At 50.5% G+C, this 21972-nt stretch overlaps 1 protein-coding gene across 7 annotated transcripts in view; it reads right to left on the bottom strand.

Annotated features, from left to right (window-relative positions):
- Nucleotides 1-21972, bottom strand: part of PLCH1 (phospholipase C eta 1) — a 63604-nt gene that overhangs the window by 37145 nt on the left and 4487 nt on the right. For 5 of the 7 annotated variants that reach the window (XM_068691550.1, XM_068691548.1, XM_068691549.1 and 2 more), the window contains one exon: nt 18079-18196. In XM_068691550.1, coding sequence (XP_068547651.1) covers nt 18079-18157 — 79 coding nt within the window. In that variant the 5' untranslated portion in view covers nt 18158-18196. Of the gene's footprint in view, nt 1-8026; nt 8708-18078; nt 18197-21972 lie in introns of those variants that run through there. The other 2 variants (XM_068691552.1, XM_068691551.1) reach the window with 1 other exon arrangement.

Genomic DNA, 21972 nt, shown 5'->3' on the forward strand with positions numbered 1-21972 from the left:
ATATTTTGTAGTTGTTCTGTGCATATTTCCTGTAACTATTTTGGTTTGATGCTATTAGCCACAGCGCTGTAACTAAAACCCAGCACTCTGCCAGCTTTGAGTGGTCAGACCATTGTCCAAACTCTGTGTTCCCTTGGGCTCAGTAATCCCTTAGCTTAGATCTCGCTGTTTTGACACTGTTAGAACCGCTAATGGAATTAGAAATACACAATCCCTCCCCGCTGCTACACGCGCATTTACAGCCTCTCCAGCCTGCTACCAAATTTCAAGCAGACACAGGGATAACTTCTCTTTATCAGTCCATCCCATCTGGGACAATGAGGGTTTGTTTCTCTTTGTTTTGACTAAGATAGCCCCATCTCCTCCACTTCATCCCTCCCACAGTTTTCCAAACACTAGGATCAAGATAACCTTTCCCCTTGATCTCAGGACACGTATATCCACCTTCCTAAATTCCCTTGGTTTTAACCCCATAGCCTCTCCTCTCTTGATATCACTCCAAATTCACCTCCTGGATGGTTTGCTTACACTCTGGCTGGCTCCCAAATAAAGCCCTTTGGGGCTGTCCCCAAGAACAGGCCGTGTGGGACCACGTGGAGCGCACACAGGTTTTTATCTCACTGCCAGCGATCCATTGCAGCAAGCCTGGCTTAGGAAGAGGTTGAGCTATGAGCTACTCAATACAGATAATCTGCTTCTTTGCACCTAATCCGTAATCAGTTATTAATAAAAGTCTTAAACCCAAGTAAGTTTCACACAAGTCTTTCTGTTACCGTCAGCTCAGCCGTGACAGAAATCAGAGGGGCTCCCCGGGGTGTGGCTGAGCACCACTAGCAAAAGGCAGCAGAAAGGGGACTACATTTCTTTCATAAAAAAAAAGCAGAAAATGGGCCACAAGCAGATAATTACAACTACCAGAAAACACGGAGAAAATCCTAAAAGACTTTACAATTTCTCCTGCAGTTTCAATGGCCCTCATGTTTCTGCATCCCATCTGTAATTAACACAGACATATTTCCCATACACATTTTCAGACAGACTTGAGAATCAAAGTTACATGGAATAGATTTTAAAACACCAACTCAGAAGAGTGGAAGAAATGCGGTTCCTGCGAATATCACAATATTCTCTGTTTCTCAGGTGCCACCTGCACTAAGCCCACTGCCCGAAAAAGCGCCAGCTTTCTGCTTGCACTCTTGCAGTTCTCAGAAAACACCACCCAGATACAAACATCTCAGTCAGAACAGCAGAGGGGTGAGGAGGTTCACAGCATTGTTCCTATTGCACACGTGTCCGGAGCAGAAAGCTCCGTGCCATTCAAAGCCCCGCTGGGTTTCAATTTTAGAAGGCTTTTCCCTTTTTTTTTTTCCCTTTCCAATTTACAAAATACACCATCCTCTCCTTTCAGCCACCTATGAAACAGGCCGACACAAGAAACAAGGTCTTTTAAAACCTATTTTAGTGTGCTGATTTCAACCTCTGGCAGGGCATTTGCAAGAGGGCCCCGCGGGTCAGCGCCTGAACGCAGCCAAGTGCTTGAACAGAGCCAGGGCAGGAGGAAGCTCCAGGAGAGAGGCTCAGGAACACTTGCACTGCAGGAACAGGAAAATGGGTTCCAGAAAAACATTTCATACTCTAGATAAACCAGGAATACTGAAATAAATAAATAAATGAATAAAAGGGAAGCAGCCCCTCAGGGCAGTCATATAGCAGGACTCAGGGAAGCGTGACGTGCTTGCCACGTTACGGTGTTTGACACAAGCACTACCTGTGCATTTTTCTCCAAAGCCTGAAAATGAATTAAAGTTATAGACAAGAATACAGCATAGTTTATACTACAAGAATATAGAGTTCATTAATCCAGAAATTCAAACAAAATCACACTTATGCATTGTATATTTGAAGCTTTACTTTCAAATGAAAAAAAGAAATCTGAAAGCTGCCAAGTTACTTCTGCTTCCCGAGTTATGCAAACCTTCCTGACAGCCTAAAATCACCCCACAGACACCCTGTAGGTTAACGGGCTTTAACGATACCAAGAGATCAGGCTCCTTTTGCCCTCCCACAACAATCATTTAGAGCAAACCAGACCTGAATGCAGAGAGCATTTTTTAACCTTCAGATCGAACGGTGAGCGCCTTGCTCAGCAATACAGGCATCTTTTCAGAAGGAGCTGCTTCTGTATCGAACACCAAACCAGATACAAACCCATCTGTGCCAGCTGGACCTTCTCGGAGGCGGCCACGCTGCCCACCACCTGGCAGAGCCCCGAAGCCCGGAGGAAAGCCATCGGAGCCCAGGGCGGTCCGGATGCCCCCCGAAAGCTCTCAGGCTGGGCAGACAGCACCCACCGAGGCTGCCTCTCGCCGCAGAATAAATCTCACTGCAGCCCACAAGCACTAAGCTGGAGCGCCCAGCACTGACCAGACGCGGCCTGACGTCCGAAAGCACTCTAATCCGCCCCAAATCAGCCGCCGCCACCTTGCGCCCAGCTCCTCTAATCTGTCCCCGTGTGCAAGCGGGTCTTTAGCAACCAGGGGCTGGCTGAGTGCTGCCCTGGGGAGCAGCTCTTGCAGAACCATTGCTCTGGTGCCAGACTCAGCAGCCATCCCCTGCCCCGACCCCAATTCCTGCTCGTTTGTGACTCACTTGGGCTAAATCCCAACGGCGCAGTCACAACGCGCACACCTGCCCGCTGCTGCAAGTACTGGGAAGCATTAAGGCATGCCGGACCCCTTAGTGGGCACTAGAAGGAAAATATTTAGGGAGATAAAGTGCTCTCCTTAGCCATAATTTAAGTATATCCAGGCACATGAGAGTAGTGAGGGAAGCAGCCATGGCCCTGAGCACGGCTCCCCAGGACACAGAGGCGCAGATCAGCCCACAAGAGCCACACGCGAGGCTGTGCCTCGGGCCCAGCCCTGGGCAGCTTCCCTGGGTTAAAAATTTATATTTAGTTTAAAAAAAAATTAGCAATGGCAGCAGCAGGCCTGGGACTTCTTCCTGCTGTATTTTGGTTTGTGGTTATCCAAGGTAACGCTGTCAGCTAACTCCTAGTAGCAAAACTCCACTGCCAGGAGCCTCCAGCAAAGTCTGTGGAGCACAGGCTCTGAACAAATGGGATTTTAGCCAGTTTGATGGGGATTTCACTTCACGTTGTTTTCCACTGCCTGCACGGAGATGATGTTCGGTCTCCTGTCTTGTTTTATGGACTGATGTTACAGCCATCCGACCAAATGAGAAGATTAAATAAGGTGAAAGAGCATTACCAAACAATGAGAAGTCTAATTGCTAAGGAGGATATAAATTGCGTTCCTAAATAATACGCAATCTGCATTAAGCCAACATTAAGCTTGAGGAGATGAAATAAACCCACAAAATAGGAGTCAATTCCAGTTGTAACATCAGCTCTGCTCCCTGCATTCTGACATTCCCCAGCTGTGCCTGTGTGTTCGGTAGCTCCGGTTCGGCGAGGCGCTCTGCGGGGGGGTTGTCAGTCTGCCCTCGGAGGGGAACAGCACCAGAAGAGCCCCCGGCAGCAGGAGCTGTCCCCCGATGCACTGCCAGGACTGCTGCGGGCATCGCCTCTGACCCTTTTGGTGCAGCTCCCTGAGATCCTACACGGCACCTGGGGCACGATCCATGGTGGAAGATATTCTGGATGAGACAGAGCGTGCCACCCTGCTCTGCAGCCATCTCCTCGTCATGAGGATGCCCGGAGCCTTTACCCTAATGCCACTACAGCCTGTTACTGCCCGTCTGCCAGGGAACACGTCCCGGCTAAATCCCACAGGGCAGCGCCAACATCTGGAGCATCACGCAGCTCGCTGCTAATGTCACCAAAGTGCCACTGCCACCTTGGTGCGGGACAAGCAGCGAGCCCAGGACAATGCTTGGAGGGAAGCCTGGGGGAACCCTGTTTTAATTTCTGCATTTCATATTTACCCAGAACTTTATCTGCCCTGCTGTAACTCTTCCAACCCCTCGCAGTCTCTCACTCTTTAAGCTTCTTAGGGTGGATTTAATTATAAGCCCACAGATGAGCACTGGCACGAGGTGGGCAATCTCCCACACCTCTGCAGACCTCAGCACAGCCTCAGGAGTGGGCAGGCACTGCTGGAAACTGCGGGCGTTTCCATCCCTCAGGGGAGCAGAGAATCCTAAAGCAAGGGGAGCAAGAAGCAGAACGCCAGCTGACTGCTCAGAACAACAGTGGATGGCCTGAAGTCAAGGAAATTATTAAATCTGACGGACAACCCACGCCTGTAAATTCACCAAATAAATACACAAACAAAAAAGGGGTGAAGCTTGAGAACAAAGGGGAGCAGAAGGGGAGAAAAGAAATTATCAGTGTAGTTTTAATTTTTCTTAGACCTGAGACCTGCACGGTATGTTTTTTTTTATTTGTTTGTTTGTTTAAAGAGACTTGGGATTGGCATCTCCCAGAAGTTCTGATTTTGAGTAATCCATATTTCCTAGTACCTGCTGGGTTAGCCTGACATAGTGAGCTCGCTGGCGTGATGTTTCCAGGACAATCAATTTCAATGATTTTTTTTTTTTCCATATTCAGAGTGGGAAGCTTTAGCTCTGTGCCTTCTCTCTGGCTGATACCTGACAGCACTGCGCAGCCTTTCTTGCTGGGGGAGCACCCAGAAATACACCAGAATCCAAACACTGACAAGTCTGGCAGTGCAAAAAAATCCTCAGGGTGAGAGCTCTGGTGCCTCCACAACCAGGAGGGCTGAGGACTGCTAAATTTCCTAGAAGAGCATGGAACTGCTCGTTTACCAACAGCGCAAATCATTGAGCCACACACATGGCAAAGCGCCAAAATACACCGTCACTTGATTAGAGTGACCAGGAAATGTAGGTTTATTTGGCAAACACCGTTACCAGGTTTGCACACCCTAACCCAGGGGCAAGAAGCAGCAGCAGACGGGGAGAGGCGGCGAACAGCTCCCACCACAGCCCCCACCAGGATGATGGTGGGGCAGGTCGCTGGGCTGGCTGAGCCAAGCATGCCTCGTTTTTAGCCTGACTCTGTTGTAAGGGATTGGCCATCACCGCTGTTCTTCAGTCCTTGATGCACTGCCCCATAGTTTGGTGAAACACAGGTCCCACAGCAACCTATTGTGCTGGGTCTGATTTATTTATATTTTTCCCCTTCCAATATGCCACTCCTTTATATTTACCCAAAAAAAACTGTCCAAGAAAACAAAATAAAAAACCCCAGCAGAGTGCCCCTACAAGCCTGCTCCTATCCCCTCAGGGATGAGCGGAGGAGGTGCTGCCCTGGCTCCAGTAGGAGCAGAGCCTTCTGCTGCCTGAATTTGGCAGCACCAGCAGCACATCGCGGCAAGCCCGGCACCTCACGGCACCGCAGCCTGCCCAGGATGGCACCGGGCTGCCCACAGCACCGGGCTGCCCACAGCACCCTCGGGCTGCCGCACACATCCACACCAATCCCCATCTGGGGCTCCTCTAGAGAGCAGGAGGGGGAAAAGCACAGCAGAGCTGAAGGTGGAGTTAATTAACCTTTAAATCAATGAATGAAGCCCACAGTCCGGCTGATGGTATGAATTAATTTATTCCCACTTCTCGGAAACAGTCATTTTCCTACCCAACGTGGTTATCTCTTCTGTTCTCAAATTCCCTGGGCGCAAGTCACCCACAGTGAGTCAGCTGCGGGCAAACAAAGAGCCGACAGTCTCCGACACCGAGGTGATTTTATTACTGACAAAACGCGTTGTGCCTTCCAGCTCCATGCAAAGCAGTGTTCCTGCTGGCAACCTGCGGACATGTCTCCCAGCCAGACACCTGCAGCACCGCTGGGCACCGCGGTGCCCGACCCGCAGGCAGGGAGCCCAGCGAGCCCCCCTGTCACCCCTGGCTCCCCGCAGGTCCGTCAGCGAGGAGCACTCGCCCAGCTGCGTGCTGCCGGCATACCAACAAGCTGCCTCCTGCGCCACAGCCTTCCGAAACGACTCCTTCAAAATGCGTGCCCAAGCGCAGAAATAAACATGTTTCCTCTCGCAGGTAAGATCTGCGCTGGGAGGAGCTCAGAGGCTCTCAGCAGGCTCCAGGTTTTACCCGGGTGCTGCCCACCACGGCAGGACACCCACACCCTTAGCAGTGGCCCCAACGCTTCGGTACCTGGGCAGTTTGACCTTCGTGCCACAGCTTCCCCAAGATGCCTCAATTGTGCTTCACGTGGTAGCAGTGCTCTGCAGCCTCCCTGACACACGATTACACAGGAGCAGCAATACACGGCCATGAGGTATTTAGGAAGCACAGAATTTAGCTGCTGGCTGGCCTACCGACTCTGTGACCTGCTGCCCATGAGATCCTTCGCTCCTCACCAACCAAACACCCCGAGGCTTGAAAACTTTCGGAGCTGCCACGTGCATGCCCTGCTTTATTGCTCATGGCTGAGCACCGGGCTGCTCCGGGCAGCGGCACGGCACCGCTTCAACCGGGCACTGCTGTAAGGGCACAGATCGGTGTGGGCAGGCTCACGGAGACACCCAGCCACAGACGGGGACATCGGGCACATCACACGTCTGGATGTGTTCGTGCCCACAGGCTGCAGCGGTCCTGCAAACCTCGCCCATGGCACGGGACGGGACAGGGTGGGATGGGATGGGATGGGACAGGATGGGATGGGATGGGATGGGACGGGACGGGATGGGATGGGATGGGATGGTACGGGATGGACAGGATGGGATGGGATGGTACGGGATGGGACAGGACAGGACGGGACACTGCCTTGTGCTCCATGCTCCTGCCACCCAGCCAGGCAACAAACTAAGGAGCAAGAGGAGCACTCATCTAGCGGTTGCTGCTACATTTGCCAATGGAAAAGGGACGACAAAATAACTTCAAAGAGGATTTCACCCTCAGCTGGACGCTTTGGCACAAAACACATTTATCTGTACACACACACACATCTACAACAGCTTCAGAGGTTAAACCCAATGCCTTTTTTCTAGGGCTGTTCCAAAAAGTCCTTCTAATGCTCTCGTACTTCCAATACACTCGTAAATTATTAAATGGGGATGTATCCATTACCCACCGTGTCTCAGCAGGCAGATGGAGTAACACCTGCCCTCCTTTACCTACCCGTGTGCATCAAAACTTAATGTCGGGCTTTGTGAAACAGAACCCAACAAGATAAAAGCGCCGTGTCTGCAGCCACAGCGTGCCCAGCCCGGCCAACGAGGCCGTCCCTAATGGGATATACAAATAACTGACAGCTCCTGTAAGTGCTCTCAGTTCTTACAGGGTAGCTGTGCCAATTTCCCACCACTTCCACTAGTTAAAAATTATTTGCCATATAGAGTTACCCATTCTAGATTCAAAGAGTTCTCCCCCTCTGTACAGCATGTACCCTACAGCCGTTCAGGGGCTTAATCCCTACTTTGCACCCAGCACTGAGTTAAATTGAACAAAATCAGACCCCACAAATCAAAAGTTCCCGAAGAAAGTTACTCAAGATGTCTTCCTCCTTTGTACCAGTCCCCTACCACTCCTGACGAGATGCATCTTTCTCATCCACGGCTCTTTGATCTGAATTGTACACATCGCTTGCGTACGGGTTAGCATTCTATTTATAAGTGTTGCTATAAAACACAGCCACTCTTCCCCATGGAAAGCTATGCTGTGGCAAAATGGCCAACAGATTAAAAGGTCAGGAATGTTTTTAAAGGCAAATACATTTGTAATAATTTAAGATAAAAAGCAATCTCTGTCCATGCTGCAGGAGCAGTATCTCCCGTACAATCCGCATGTTTGCATGGAGAAATGTATTTTCAATTTGAAACACACACACCTCAAAAAAAAAGAACAACACATGTTTTCCTCTTAAATGCTCAGGAATATTTATGTTTGCCATTTTTAAAGATGTCCAAATAATTACAGCACTGAGGAGTTACCAGTCACAGACGTACAGTGCACTCAGTTTTCTATAAGCACTTCCAGACATGCTTTTAGCTCTTTCCCCAGTAATTACAAACTCAAACATCCTTACCTTTTTCTGGACTTAAATTTTTATATACTTCAAGGTCTGCCATTAAATTTGCAACTCTTATGCATTATTGGCAAGTAGAATGGAAATTCTCCCTGCAGGAAAGCCTCGATTTAATCTTCACGTCTCCGGAGGGAAAACATTTGGGAAGGAATCCGTACAAGTCCAGGAGAACCTCGCCAGCGCGGCTCTTTATGAGGAGCAGCGAGATCTTTGCGAGCCATAAGAGAGAGAAAAACAAATCCAGAGGCAATACGAGGCAACTTCCTTCAAAGCCGAAAAGCACAGCCTGGTGGGGAAGCTGGCAGCATCTGCTCCGTGCTGCTGCTGCGGGCAGGCAGGAGCAGCGACCACTTTTGGTGCGAGAGGCGCACGCATGGTGCCGCGATCAGGGCGCTGCAGGCATTAAGTGCCTGTAACGCCCGAAGGAGAGCGGCTCAGGCAAGCCCCAGGAAATCCCTCAGGCACCCAGGGAACCGATTCCCGTGGAGAGCAGACGAGTGACGCAGGCTGAATGCAGGCAAGAAAAAGCACCCCGGCTGCGAGGAGCTCCCCGGGGCTGCAGCCCAGGATCCTGCGAGGCGAAGGCGAGAACCCCGCAGCCTCGCTCCCCTCTGCCACGTTTTGCGCCCTCTCCTCCCCTCTCTTCCCAGCCCGGAGGGGAACAGCCAGCTTTTGTGTGCTTCAGAACGAGGCCAGCCAGAGCGCAGAGCATGCAAATGGTTCAGCCTGTGCATCACTGAGCATTCGGTTTCGTAAGAACAAGTCGTCCCCGGTGAGACGCCGAGCACCAACTCTCCCGGTAGCTATAAGAAATTAGAGTGCTGCTGGCTAACTACTGTGCTTCTTTAATTCAAGTCAGTGCTGCTGAACTCAGGTTTGTAGCCAGCGTGGAGCGATGTGCAGAGCCACTCTGGCTTAGGGGACAGAGCCCCAGGGGACAGCGCGGGCAGGCAGCGCAGGGAGGAGGCGGGCGCCCTGCTGCACATCTCTGCCCTGCTGCTGCCTTGCTGCTCCTGGGTCTTGCACTGCCCCTCAACATCAGCACCAAAGGAATGCCCAGCAGCATCCTCAGAGACCGACAGAGGTACAGGAGGGAAGGATTTGTCCAGTTGGGCCAGGGAAAAGTTGGGTGATAGAGAGATTGGGGCAGGGGGTGAGACAAGTGGAGCTGACTGATGGATGTTTTACTTACAGAGAAATCATCAGTGCTCAGCTGCTGCTAACACAAGTACTGAGACTTCCAACAGGGCTTTAATACTTAAAGGTGGCTTATAAAAAGGATGGAGATCTTTTAGGATCCATTAGGAGGAAATTCTTGGCTGTAAGGGTTGGGGAGGCACTGGGCCAGGCTGCCCAGAGGAGCTGTGGATGCCCCATCCCTGGGGGTGCTCATGGCCAGGCTGGACGGGGCCTTGGCCAACCTGATCTGGTGGGTGGCATCTCTGCCCGTGGCAGGGGTTGGAACTGGGTGCTCTTTAAGGTCCCTTCCAGCCCGAGCCATTCTCTGATTCTATGGCGTGACGGACTGCAGCACAGCACAAGACGCCTTGCCTACACCCAGCAGACACAACCCACACCATAGCATGGAACAAACCCCACAGCCACTGCAGGATCCCTGCTGGCTGCCCAAAAAGCTCACGCTGCTACCCACAGCATCGGCTGAGGACGGCTGCACTGAGCAGCCCCGTTCTGCACAGAGCAGAGCCTCCCAGTGCGGCTGTGACGAGGGAAATGGGCGAGCTGCTCCCTTACCCCACCAGCAGTTCACACCTCAGTTCACAAGATGACTTCTCATCAAGTCATCACTCCCAAGCCTCTAGACAGTTGTCAATACATTTGCATCCAAATGAATCGATGTATGACAGCCACAATTCAACAACAAAAGAGAAATGAGCTGTCACCAGCCTTCAGGTTAATTCCTGGTACACCAAATTGCACTGGGTAATGTGATACAAGTACAACTGCCTGCATCCCCAACCTGGCACTCTGTGATACGTGATAGGAGCTGTGCACGAGCATCTCTAACACCAAATCTGCTCTGTAAGAAAGCTTCTCTCACCATTAATACACTCCTTATTATCCTGTCTTCAAAATAACATTCATTTTACAAATTGAAGTGCTTTGACGCTACACGGCCTTAGAAATTAGAGCACACCGTACGTGTCAGCAACAACACTGAGGCAAACAAATGAAGACTTTGCAAAATTTGGGGGGGCACATGCCAAGAGGTATGAAAACACCTGTAGGTACATTCACCTCCTGAACAAAATCACCATGACAATTCTCCACGGCGAAGGCAGGTCCTACCCCCGGTGCCCAGCCCTGCCAGCCGGAGCCAGGCCTGAAGCTGGCGCATCCTCCAAGAGGCTGCAGCAGTTTTTGTCTGTCTGCAAAGGGAAGGGTCAGAAGGCAGCTGGCTCACCTCAGCTCACCCGATGCTGCAGCGCTGGCTGGGCAGCCCGCACACCCTCCCAGCTCTGCTCCACGCAGCCTGCACCGTTCTCACGGGGTCTCAAGCGAGGGTGCCAAGCGAGCTCCCCAAACACAGAATTATTGCCCCGTTACACGTAATTGATCAAAACCAACGGTCCCCTTAGGACAACAGCCCACATTTTCAGCAGGCTGTACTGTTCCATACACATCTCGCGATCAAGCAAGACCAGATTAGGCAGGAATGGTGACACAGGTTCACGGGTCTGCCCCTTTTTCCTAGCTAGGTTTTCTGCCCCACAAGCCCTTCCCCGGGTGACCTTTGCAGCGGCTGGCATGCTCAGAAGTCTGTCTTTTCAACTATTTAAGCTGGTTTCATAAAACACATTACCCGTACTCCAAGCCTCATTTCACTGATAGTTTTTGACAATCGCAGCTACAAAAGCAATAGAACTTATTAAAAAGATGTTCATTCACTCAAAATCCATTTCCCCTGGACTAATATTATTTTCCAGTTCTCTTCATTTGCTGTTCAAACAAGGCTCTGTCATTAAACCACGGGAATTATTCTGAGAGATGAGGCAGCAAGCACCTCGACTGCAAAGCACTGCCCCTGTCCTCTCGTTAGGAAGGGGGATTTAAAGCTCTTCTGGTACCTGCTGGCTCTTCCCTTCTGCACACCCAGCTCCAGATAGGCTTTGCTTTGGAGCACGCTGCAGCTCGGCTCAGCACCTCTGGGATGTGGGAAACACTGGAGCTGCCGTGGCAGGGGCCCAAACAGCACCAGCCTGTCCCGAGGTCGTTGCCAAACCAGTGCCAACGTTTTCAGCTCCCCAGAAGCAGCACTCTGCAATAACCCTGGCAAAAGATGCATGAAGCCAGCCACTCGTTGAGGGAGCAGAGCTGGAGGAGCCCCGGGGCAGCCAGCAGGCATCCCACAGCACCAGGACTGACAGATGATCGAGTTGATGGCTATGGGAATCGCTGCGCTGAGCCTCTCCTCCCCAAGCAGCTCCGGTCTCAGACTACAGAAACAGCTGAAAACCCCCTAGAAAAGCCAAGCAGACGCCTGTAGGCCATCAGGAATGGCAGCAAAGTCTGCCTTTACAGATCCAAGGCAGCAATCCCAGGGTAAAAGCATCACCTCATGCTTGCTGCCAGCCGCGGAGCAGCCCCATGGGGCTGGACCCACAGCCTGACCCCACTACAAGAGTCAGCAGCCCCACACCACGCAGCACCCACAGCACCTCAGCCTGCCCCTGGCACAGGGCAGCTGCCACGTTCCCAGTGGCTGAAGGAGGAGAAGGGCAGCAATTACTGCCAAAAGCGTTTCCTTTGCCAAGCTGCTACAGAGCACGGAAGCTCCGTTTGTAGATATTAAAAACTACAGCTTGCCGTGCCTACATCAGTGGGCAAACAGACACGGCAGTGCAAGTGCTACTGCAAAATATTAATTTTCCAATAAATGAGAACATTTTTAACAATTAGGCTCTGAAATTACAGCACCAGAAGATTATTAATTTTCTGGCTCATCAGTTTTTCCTTTTTCACTGACAAAATGGATGGAAACTGGTACAAAGACTTCTGCCACATAGAAAGAAAAGCTGATTAGAGAGCCTTTACCTTCACAGTAAATAGATAATGAAATAAGAAGATAACATCTTCATATTCATCATCCAAATTTAATATTAGACCTAAACTGTAATACAACTCCTCCTGAGAGCTCAGCTAGCTGTGAATGAAACTTCGTGTTATCTGCACAAACAACTGGTCGCTTTTATCAGATTAAAGCTTTTATCAACTCCACTCATCTGTCATTAACGAAGACACTGTTCTGTGTAAGGTTGACAAATACGCAGAGATGGAAGGGGAAAAACACTCAGGATCAGAACCACGCAGCCCGAAGCAGCGACGTGGGGGACCCACTCGTGGAGCTCCTCCCAGCACCAGAGCACCAGGTGAGAGCCGGAGCTCTTAGAGGCCCTCAGGCACTAAAGGAAGCACGGAGAGGAGGTTTCCTAAAGTATTTCAGGAACTGCTTTTTAGTCTATGAGAACTTAAAATAAATTCCTTAATGTCCTTCTTCTACGTACATCTCCAGTTACATCGTTTTACAGAACGAATTCAGAATACAGAATAATAAAATTAGAAAGAATAAAAGAAAAAGAATAAAATACAAAAAGTGTGAATTACTGCGCTATCAACTTATCCTGCTCTCCCACACATCGTTATAAGACTTCAGCTGAAGTTGACCATAAAGATGTACGAGCAAATCCTGCAGTCAACATCTGGCATTTTTAGCACCATAGCCCCAAGCACGGGGCTTGCACGAGGCTTCAGCAGAGCTAATCATAAAGCTTTGCCCATCAGCAAGCAGCAAGCCAAACAGATGTGCATTTCAGCAAACATCTCATATTGTTCCCCCAAAACTCTTGTGCTCTAATAAACAAAATTGACCGTTTTACCGTATGAAAAGTAAAACGTAATGCATTTTATGTTCCCATTCATTGAACACACAAGTTCAAGATCACTGAAGCAAAAAAAAGCCTACAAGAACTTGCATAAGAGCTCAGCTTCTGGGGCTGAACCGAACGGAAAGCACTGCAATAACACCTGCCACGAGCAATCTCTCATCAAGCTGTCCGAAAGCGGTTGTGTAACAGCAGGAGGTGTTCATCTAATAAAGGTGGTGCACAACCGCATCCATCACACCTGGGAAATCAGAGATGCTCTCTCAAAATGAGCAATTTCTTTGGGCTAAGACCCTCTCCCCCCCCAGCTCTGGATGTTTATGAAAGGTGATTGGGAAGAGCCTCCCGAATGATGAGCTGGGTATCCCCGGCACAAGGGGCTGAGAGCCCCACCAAGCTCCAGGTCAGCATTCAGCAAGTTCCTCTGCGAGGCTGGTGGGACGGACAGCTCGCTGCACACCCTCGGATGGAGAAGTAATTGCTAACAGATATTCTTTGTTCAGTGTCAGCACCACCCAGGTGTTGGAGCAGCCAACCTCGAAGGGCCATTTGAAGGAAGCGGCAGCGTGGCAATTCGTGGCAGCACCACACAAGAGCTGAACCTCAGTGGATCAGGACCTCAGCATCAAGGTCTGGAGCCAAGTTCCCATTCCTGCTGGCCCTGGGCACCTGCCCGCCTGCCAGGCGTGGCCCCCAGCTCAGGACATGCAGCCAGCTCCTTCCCAGGTGCAGGACGTGAGCGACCAAACCTTCCTCACCGACCAGCCTGACCGTGGCAAGGCTGGGTGAAAGGAGCATTCCCTTTGAGCAGGAGGTTTGCACCAACCTACGTAATGTCTGTGGTTAGTTCCCACAGGTGGTCAAAAGAAAAATGAATTTTAAAAAGCGACGAGAAGGTATGAGATGCGAAGTTAATAAAAGCAAAGGTCTAGATGCGGCTTGGGGAAGCACTTACGTTGCTGATGGGCAGATGCTGGGAGCATGTTCCACAGAAAGGATTTAGATATAGACCATTTTTTCCTTCGTGCTTTTAGCCCCCAAAATCTGCTAGCAGAGTAGATGGATGCTTGGCCTGACAACACAGCCATTCCTGCATTGTTATCGCCGGCAAACAAAACACGATCCACTTTTACAGCATGAAAAGACTGAAAAAAAAACAAACATCTTCCAAGCCTAGAGGCATGATGTACTTTGTATTTTGGCACTCCTTGCAATAGGAGAGAAAAGAAAGTAGGCTCCCCATGTCCACGAGGCTGTTCTCCACATTAGCCTGCCTATCTGCTCCGTCCTGCAAACTGCCAAAGCAGCTTCAGCACGGATCTGCGTGCAGCTTGGGATCCTCCGTGCACACATGCCGTACGTGCCTCGCTGCTCCTGAAGAAACCTGACATTTTTCCTTCCAGGCAGAGAAACCTCCCTGGAGTGCAAGGCACAGCAGCAACTTCCACTTCTGCAACCAAAAATTTCAGACAAACAGATAGGGATTTGAATAGCCTGCAAGTGCAGTTATTAGCAGCTTTTCCTAATAAAATCAGAAAACGATGAGAACTCCCCAGGCAACCCAGACGCACACAGGACTTGAGCATTGCACACGTGGATGTTCAGTCCTTGCTCACACAGCACCTGCTGAAGCCCTGCAGGAAAGCACGGCGTTGTGTATCAAGGCTTTTTCTCACCTACCAACATGCAAATGTCTCAAAGCATCATCAAAATACAGGAGTGAGCAGGCTGATCTGCACACAGCAGCATTTCCAGCAGGGAATGGAGACAGTCCTGGTGCTTTTGCTGCTCAGTACCTGGGAGATGGACGGGGAGCACTCAGCCAGCCCTCCAGCCTTCGATTTACATTTGCCAGCGTATTTCTGGCTGCTACTAATTACATTTGCAACTTCAGAGCAGGGGCACAGATAGGATGCTTTTAACACTTCTTCACCGGCCTCTGCCTCAAAGGAATTCAGTTCTCCCCTACAACCAGTTATTTACTCACGGATTTCAATCTGGACTTGTGCCAACGTTCCCCAGCAGCTCAATAAGCTTTTTCTTCCCGAAGCTTACTCTGTGCAAGTACATTTATAGCCAGTCTCAGCCCCTCGAAATCTTTGATTTTCTAAGCCAAAAAAAACAGATTCATCTCATCTCTCCTCACGCCCTCCTGTACTCTCCCAGCCACCTCTCTCTGCATGTTCCCGAGCTCCCCTTGCCCAAACTCTGCTGAGCAGCACTGCAGTAGGCTGGGCCGTGCAGCACCAGTGCCTTCATCTAGGAGCACCAACACCTTCGGCTTGCTACGAGCACTCAAAGCTGCCTTTGGCTCCAGGTAACGCATCACACGAGCAAGGCGCTGTCCTTCTGTTCACCGTATCTCACACTCTTCATCCTCCACCACCTCCTTGCCTGCAGCCCGTGCTCTCCCACGCTGCAGCAGATGCATTCATTCCCTGCCCAACTTCCACGCGAGGTCCTCGGACATTGCTTTAGAGACACGATGCTCTCCAACAGCCCGTACGTGCAGTGCTGTGATGTTTCTGCTAAGTATTTGTTTGCTTTTCTCCCCAAAACAAGATGTTTGAACGACTCCCAGTAAAAGTCCCTATGGAGAAAGATGACCCTGACCTTTTTAGAACACCAGCTGATGTGTTGGGATAAAGGTGTCTGCTTTGCACCTGAGGTGCACCAGTTCTCCCACATTACAGGTTCAGCTACAGACAATAATCACGCCACCAAAATGTGAACCTTCCAGACAAGCCGCATACAACTGAGCTAGTCCAGTGCCCTGAATGGAAGAGCACAACTGAGATAATATGAGCAAGGCTGCATTAACACCACAGCCTACCAGCAGTGGTTCAGTCCCCACTGACACCAAAGTCTGAAAAGAAAGAGGTGGAGAAGCTGGATGATAAAACTAAAGAGAGCAGATAATTACAATAACAGAAATGCAATTGAAACAAAGGGTTTGTATTTCTGAGAGAAGAGGAAGAGATAATTGGCATAAGTAACTGACTCTAATACGATAACTGTGTAAAGCTACTTCCAGAATTGCTGAGACCAAATCATCTATTTGTCAAACACGTCATGTCTTCTGTTCAATGATTACAGAATATTAGCATGCATAAAGGTAGAAAAATAAGCTAATCAGCAGCTCCACATGCTTGCTCTCTGGAGAGCCATGATCTCAATGTCAGAATATGAAAATAGTAATTAAAAAAAATTCGGACCTGTTTAAGTTCGAAGTAATAGATATTAGAGCTGGAAACAAACCAAACAATTGTCAGCAAGTCGCAAGGAGCCGAGTCACAGCACCTGTCCTGCCAACAGGTAGGACCTTTCCTACAGAGTTCACCTGAGATTTTCTCTCCTAATTTCCCGGTGGAATAGCCAGGATCACCCCATGCAAGCCATGGCAAGAAGCCAGTAGAGACTGGGGGCAAGCGCCCAGCCTGCTCGCTGCCCCCACCCCGCCTGCTCTTCCCCACTCCCTCTGTCAGGAGCTACAGGAGCAGGAGGCTGCAGAAGGCACGGCGACATGAAGCTGGCCCTCCCAAAGCTCTGCCATCCCTTTGAGCTCCATCAGCAGGGATCTGCAGCAAACCAACCGCTCCCAGTGTCAGGAGCAACGTGCTGCCTCCTGGGGACACGCTGAAGCCTCCTGCCCGGTGCGGGTGGGCAGTGGCACTTCCAGCCCTGTTCAGCAGGACTCCAGCTCCCTCTGCAGCATCGTGCTCAGGATGAAGAGACTGGAAGCCCTGAAGGGCTCTGTCAGGGGAAAATAATGAATCCTGTCTGGTCCTGAATGAAAGGCAAATAAATTAGGCCGCAGAATCTTTCTGGTCTAGGGTTCCTGCTGATTGTATCTCCTACTTTAGATGATTATCACTTTGCAGACTCATCACTTCAATAACTCTGTGTGGATTACTGGGCTCGGTGCTAATGGATCATTATCCCGTCTCTGCACTATTAGGGAGATGAAGACATTACGCTGCTCCGCTACAAAACACCACCTCGAGTCACAAAGCCTGGACCAGACTTTTCTCTCATTTCACCTGCAATGGGAAAATTGCAAATACATATCCCAAAACGTAGCTGCTCCACTTATACACCCATGCTAGAGAGCAGAGTATTGCCTGGGGAGAAGCGTGAGCAATGAGCAATTATCAAAGCATCCCAAGAGTGCTCACACGGGCACGGGGGACCTGGGTGAGGCTGTCTGGGAGACGACCCCCTCCTTCCATAGTGCCAGAGACATCTCAGATGGAAAGTGGTCCCACCAAAATCAGCGGGACCAGGAGCACCCTGATAAATCCCAGGACTGCACCTCAGCTTCATCTGAGAAGTAGAGCTGTGGTGCCTACACATCAGGTGTGTGCAGCACCCCCAGTTTGTCACTTTTTTCAGTGAAACCCAGAGCTGAAACAACTGGATTTCAGCTCTCCCCACCCAGCTGTGTTTGCAATTTAAGCAGCAGGCTTCCCTGCAGCAAGGACTGTATCCTTCTCCCCCAGAGTTTCACAGTCATGTAAATGCCCTCACGACCCAAAACAGTGTATCTGCTACTACTTCCCAGAGTGTTCTCTTCAAAAATAACCACACACATACACCCCCACTGAAACCCACTGATGGACAGTTTGATGCGATGCAAATTCCGTGATGATGCGATGCAGCTGAACACACAGCTGAACGGGCTCCAGAGGAAAATTTAAGGTAAGCAAAAAATAGATGCTTAATCCTTTAAAGATCTGGGGGAATGGGGCTGTGGGGCTGGCTTTCAATAGTTAATTTATAGGCATTCCGTTCTGCCACTATTCATAGTGCCATGAATCTGCCCTGACTAACAGTTTGTTAATCCCTGACTTCAAAGAGAACAAGGAATACAAAATTTGGGCCTCTAAGAAACACGTGCTCACCGGTGAAGCTGATTGATCAAGTATAAGCAAAGAAAAAGAGGCCATGAAAAGAAAGTATTTTATACCAAACTATCGTCAGGGTAGCTCCCTGGCTTTGCGTTCAGGCAGAGACCTCAACACCTGAGAGATCTTAGCACACAATTTGCAGTGGCATGAGACTAAAATGCAAGTGGCTGGCAGTGGGACAGGGAAGCTGGCAGTGGGGCTGGCAGCAGGACATGGGAAGGCAGCACGATGACTTGCCACTCACCGTGAAACACCCCGTTGTCCACCAAGAAGTGCCGGCAGTACTGCAGACAGCTTTTCTTATCCAGACTCCAGTAACTCATCGTCAGAGGCCTTTCTGCTCACCATCAAAGACAGCTACCCTACGAAGGGAAACAGAACGGGTAATTACACGAGTTAATTTACAAGAAATGCATAACTACTGGAAGCACTACAAAATAAATAAATAAATAAATAAATAAATAAATAATAATAAATAAATAAAAAAAAAAGAAGTGTATTTATTGGAGCTCTTTATGCAAAACAGCCCTTTAGCTTCATACCGCGTGTTACTTCTCCCCCCAGACACACGCACCTCTGAGGACTCGCAGCGATGCCAGGCGCAGAGCACCCGGACCAGCTGGACCCCGACCACCAGCAGCCCTCAAATCCAGCGAGCCGAGAGCTGCTGAGCCCGAGCCGAGTGCCTGCTGTCAGTCAACCCCGCAGCAGAGCATGTGGCCCCAAGAGGATCGATTTAATCTATCGAACGATGCTGGCCCACATTTAACAACTGCAAACGCATTGGACAAGGGCACAAAACAAAATACACCCTCCCCAGTTAAACATACAAAAAAAAAAAAAGATGAATCAATGGATCCAAAGGTAATTAATGGCATCCTGATTTTAGGACCACGTTGCAGCACTACGTGGACGCAGAGCCCCCTCAGCCCTACCCCTACCCGGGGGCTGAGGCTCCCGGCACTGTCACAGGGTGATCTTTGCCTCCAAGGCAGCCAGCAGCAGGCACACGGGCTCTGAAATATTCACGGGTAATTTGCTGCAGATGCTACCACCCAGCAGAGCCCGGAGCAGACGGTGTCCTTCTGGCCACGCGCCCTGGGGCTCTGCTGGGCCAAGCCCCCTGGGTGCCAATACTGCTTGGATGCTGCCACCAGCGCTTACAGAGCCCAAGTGGGAAGGCCCAGGGGAACAAAGAGCGAGGGGCTGAGGCCAGTGGCTAACAATGAGGTGAGGAACAATCCCCCTTTACAATGGGGTGAGGAACAACCCCCCTTCAGGCCTCAGAGCGTTTCCATCACTGCGGCTCCACTGCCACAGCCGGGGACAACGGCAACAATGGGGACAAGGATTTGCACAGAGGCACAAGTTAACTCGTTGGTAAGCTGGTGGCTGTACCCCAGACAAGGCTGGGTTTGTCTGAGAGGTTTCACTGAACATCCCCTGAGGGAAGCTCAGCCTCTTGTGCAGGTCGGACCTCGCGGCAGCCCCCAAGCAGCAGGGCTCTGCCCAACAGCGCAGCGCTCCACGCTGCTCTCATCTCTGCTGCTGAAGGAAAACAAGCAAGAAAGACGCATGGACTCCTTGGTTTGGACACCGAATCCCTGGATTCGCCTCCTCCCTTTGCTGTTTCAGCCAGCTCAGGACCCGTGCCAGCCGCCCCTTCCTGCTTTGGGCTCCCATTTCACCTCCCTCCCACCTCTCTCACCCACACTTTGCACAAACAGCTCCCTCTCTGCCCCGCTGCCTGCATCCGAGAGACCCCAGGCAGGGTGTGAGGGCACTGCCCCCCTCCTCCATAAAGGCCCTGCTGGGGCAGCTCCCCCCGGCTGAAGCACCACGGCACGCTGCAAGTGGCAGGGCCGCAGCTCTGCTGAGGGACACAGATATTCTGCTTGAGTGATTCCAAAACAAAAGGGAAATCAAGTCCTCTCCAACCACGCCAACGGGGCTCACGCTATCCATAACGACCAGTTCAGCCACAGCTGTCTCCTTGGACCCGATCCCCAGACTCCACTATGAGGGAAAAGAAGAATTTGGAGAACTTCTCCCCTCCCAGAGCGAGCACCCCGAGCAGGCACAGCCGCCTGCAGGTGACCGCTGCTGCCAGAGCACGGGGCTGAGGCCAGCAGCGAGCCCTGCTCCTGTTTTGCTCCGTGTTAAAACCAGCTGCCTCCGTGACAGGATGGTTTGGGTATGGATCACGTAGTGTTTACACTAAAGGCACATTTTACTAAAATTTGGACCACCAAATCGTAACACCCAGCAACAGCAAAGCGACACCTCCGCCAGGCTTCTGCATTTCTTGGACTTTTGTCTTGTTAGGAGCGAGCTTTCGTTAGAGCCCGTTGTGACTACGGCCACCCTTCTGGCATGAATAAGGCGCGAGCTGTCAGTGCAGAAGGCTAGGAATAACTTTAACACTGCCCAGCCTGCTGCCAGTCTGTTTGCTTTAGGTGTTAAAAAACAAACACACAAGTTATTACTATGTTTTAATTAGTAAATTGTGTCAAGAACTTATCAGTAAGAATTTGCACAGAATTAAGAGAGGTTTCGTCTCTTGTTCCACTCCCACAGAGAGCTCAGGTCAGGGGGGATGGATGGGCAGAAGCTGCTGGTGATATAAATGCAGCGCCTTGAAACCAAAGCCTCCAGCCCCCTCCCTCCCTCCCCTGCTGACACAATGTCCCCTTGTCCTCAGCACCAGGCGATGGCACGCCGCCGAACAAAGGTTCTCCTGGCACTCAGGGAGGAGGGCGGAATCCCAAAACGGCGACACCAGCCGACAGAAACATCCCATAAAACACCCCGTAACACACCCCTGCCCCTCAGTGTCTGGCTTTCTCTGGTACAGAGCTGGGGGAGCACCCAGCCAGGACCGTGCCCTCCTCTGCTGTACAAAACCAGCAGACAAATGAAAAACAAACAAACAAAAAACACACGGGAAGCCCCCACACTTTGGGCCAAAAGATCATCATTTCACAAGAACAAACGCTTAGGAATTTAGCATTTCAACAAGAGGACAGGTTGCAGAAAGTACGTCTTGGCCACAGTGTAGAATGAGAGGTTACGCAGGTAAGTTATTTTAATGTATGTAGAACAAGCTACATGAGCATAAAACGCCAGCAAGGATATAATTGTTTAAGTAAAAAAGGACAGTATTTTGGTAAAAAGTTACGGAAATAATTCAGTAATTCAGCTCTGACTCCAGCACGAGGTGTTAGTGCCCTGAGCCCCGCAGGAGATGTCTTCCACAAGAGGAGAGCCACGGCTGTGCTTAGCTCTGCTGAACGGTACTCCACAAGAGTTACTGGATGTAAACTGAGTTTGCTCAGAGAAGTTTGATACAAAAAATAACTTCCAGCTGCATACATGGGTCTGTGCAGGTATACGTTGGGGAGATGAACAAATACGGTTTTCTTACCAAGATAGTGGGGGAGCTCCTCACACAGAAAGTTTTGTTGTGTGTTGTTTTATGAAATTGATCCCAAAATTTGCAGAGGTAAATGTATACGGTACTCCTGAACTCAGCAGAGGATGTATGTGCCCTGTCTAGGATGTGCTAGGTGCTTCTTGTTACCAGGGGCTTAACACCAGGAACCCGACGGCCCCAGGGCTCCGCGCTCTGCACCTGCCCTTTCAAAGCTCATCCGAGGGAATCAGCCCCAGCGCAGCGTGCCAGCAGATGGAGGGGGAGCGAAACGTGTTCGCAGCGCCGCCTGTTATGAGCAGCACTCAGCTATTTCATAACGCCACAGCATAAGCTAAATATTTAGCTGCAACATCTCACCTGGACACTGCGCAGGTCCCTGTTGTGAAGAGGGAATTAAACACGCGCCCATCGAGCACTTAGAATTTGGTTCGAGCTCTCCGAAAGCTGAATTGGTAGTTACAGCTAAGCGAGCAGTCTGCAGATTGCTGATCTCCTCTTTCCTCAGCTCCCTCTCCCCTTCTCACTGCTGAAATGCTTCAACAGATAACATTAAGTCAATCTGATAGCACGAGTGGGTCCTGCCAACAGGACACCAGCACCTCCCACGGCCAAAACCAGTCTGAAACCTCCAGAGAAGCCTCAGCTGCCTTACTAAGGTTTTTTTTGTTTTTTTTTTTTTTGTAAGTATCCATAGTATATACAGAT

Source organism: Anas acuta, chromosome 9, assembly GCF_963932015.1.
Source record: "Anas acuta chromosome 9, bAnaAcu1.1, whole genome shotgun sequence".
NCBI lineage: Eukaryota > Metazoa > Chordata > Aves > Anseriformes > Anatidae > Anas > Anas acuta.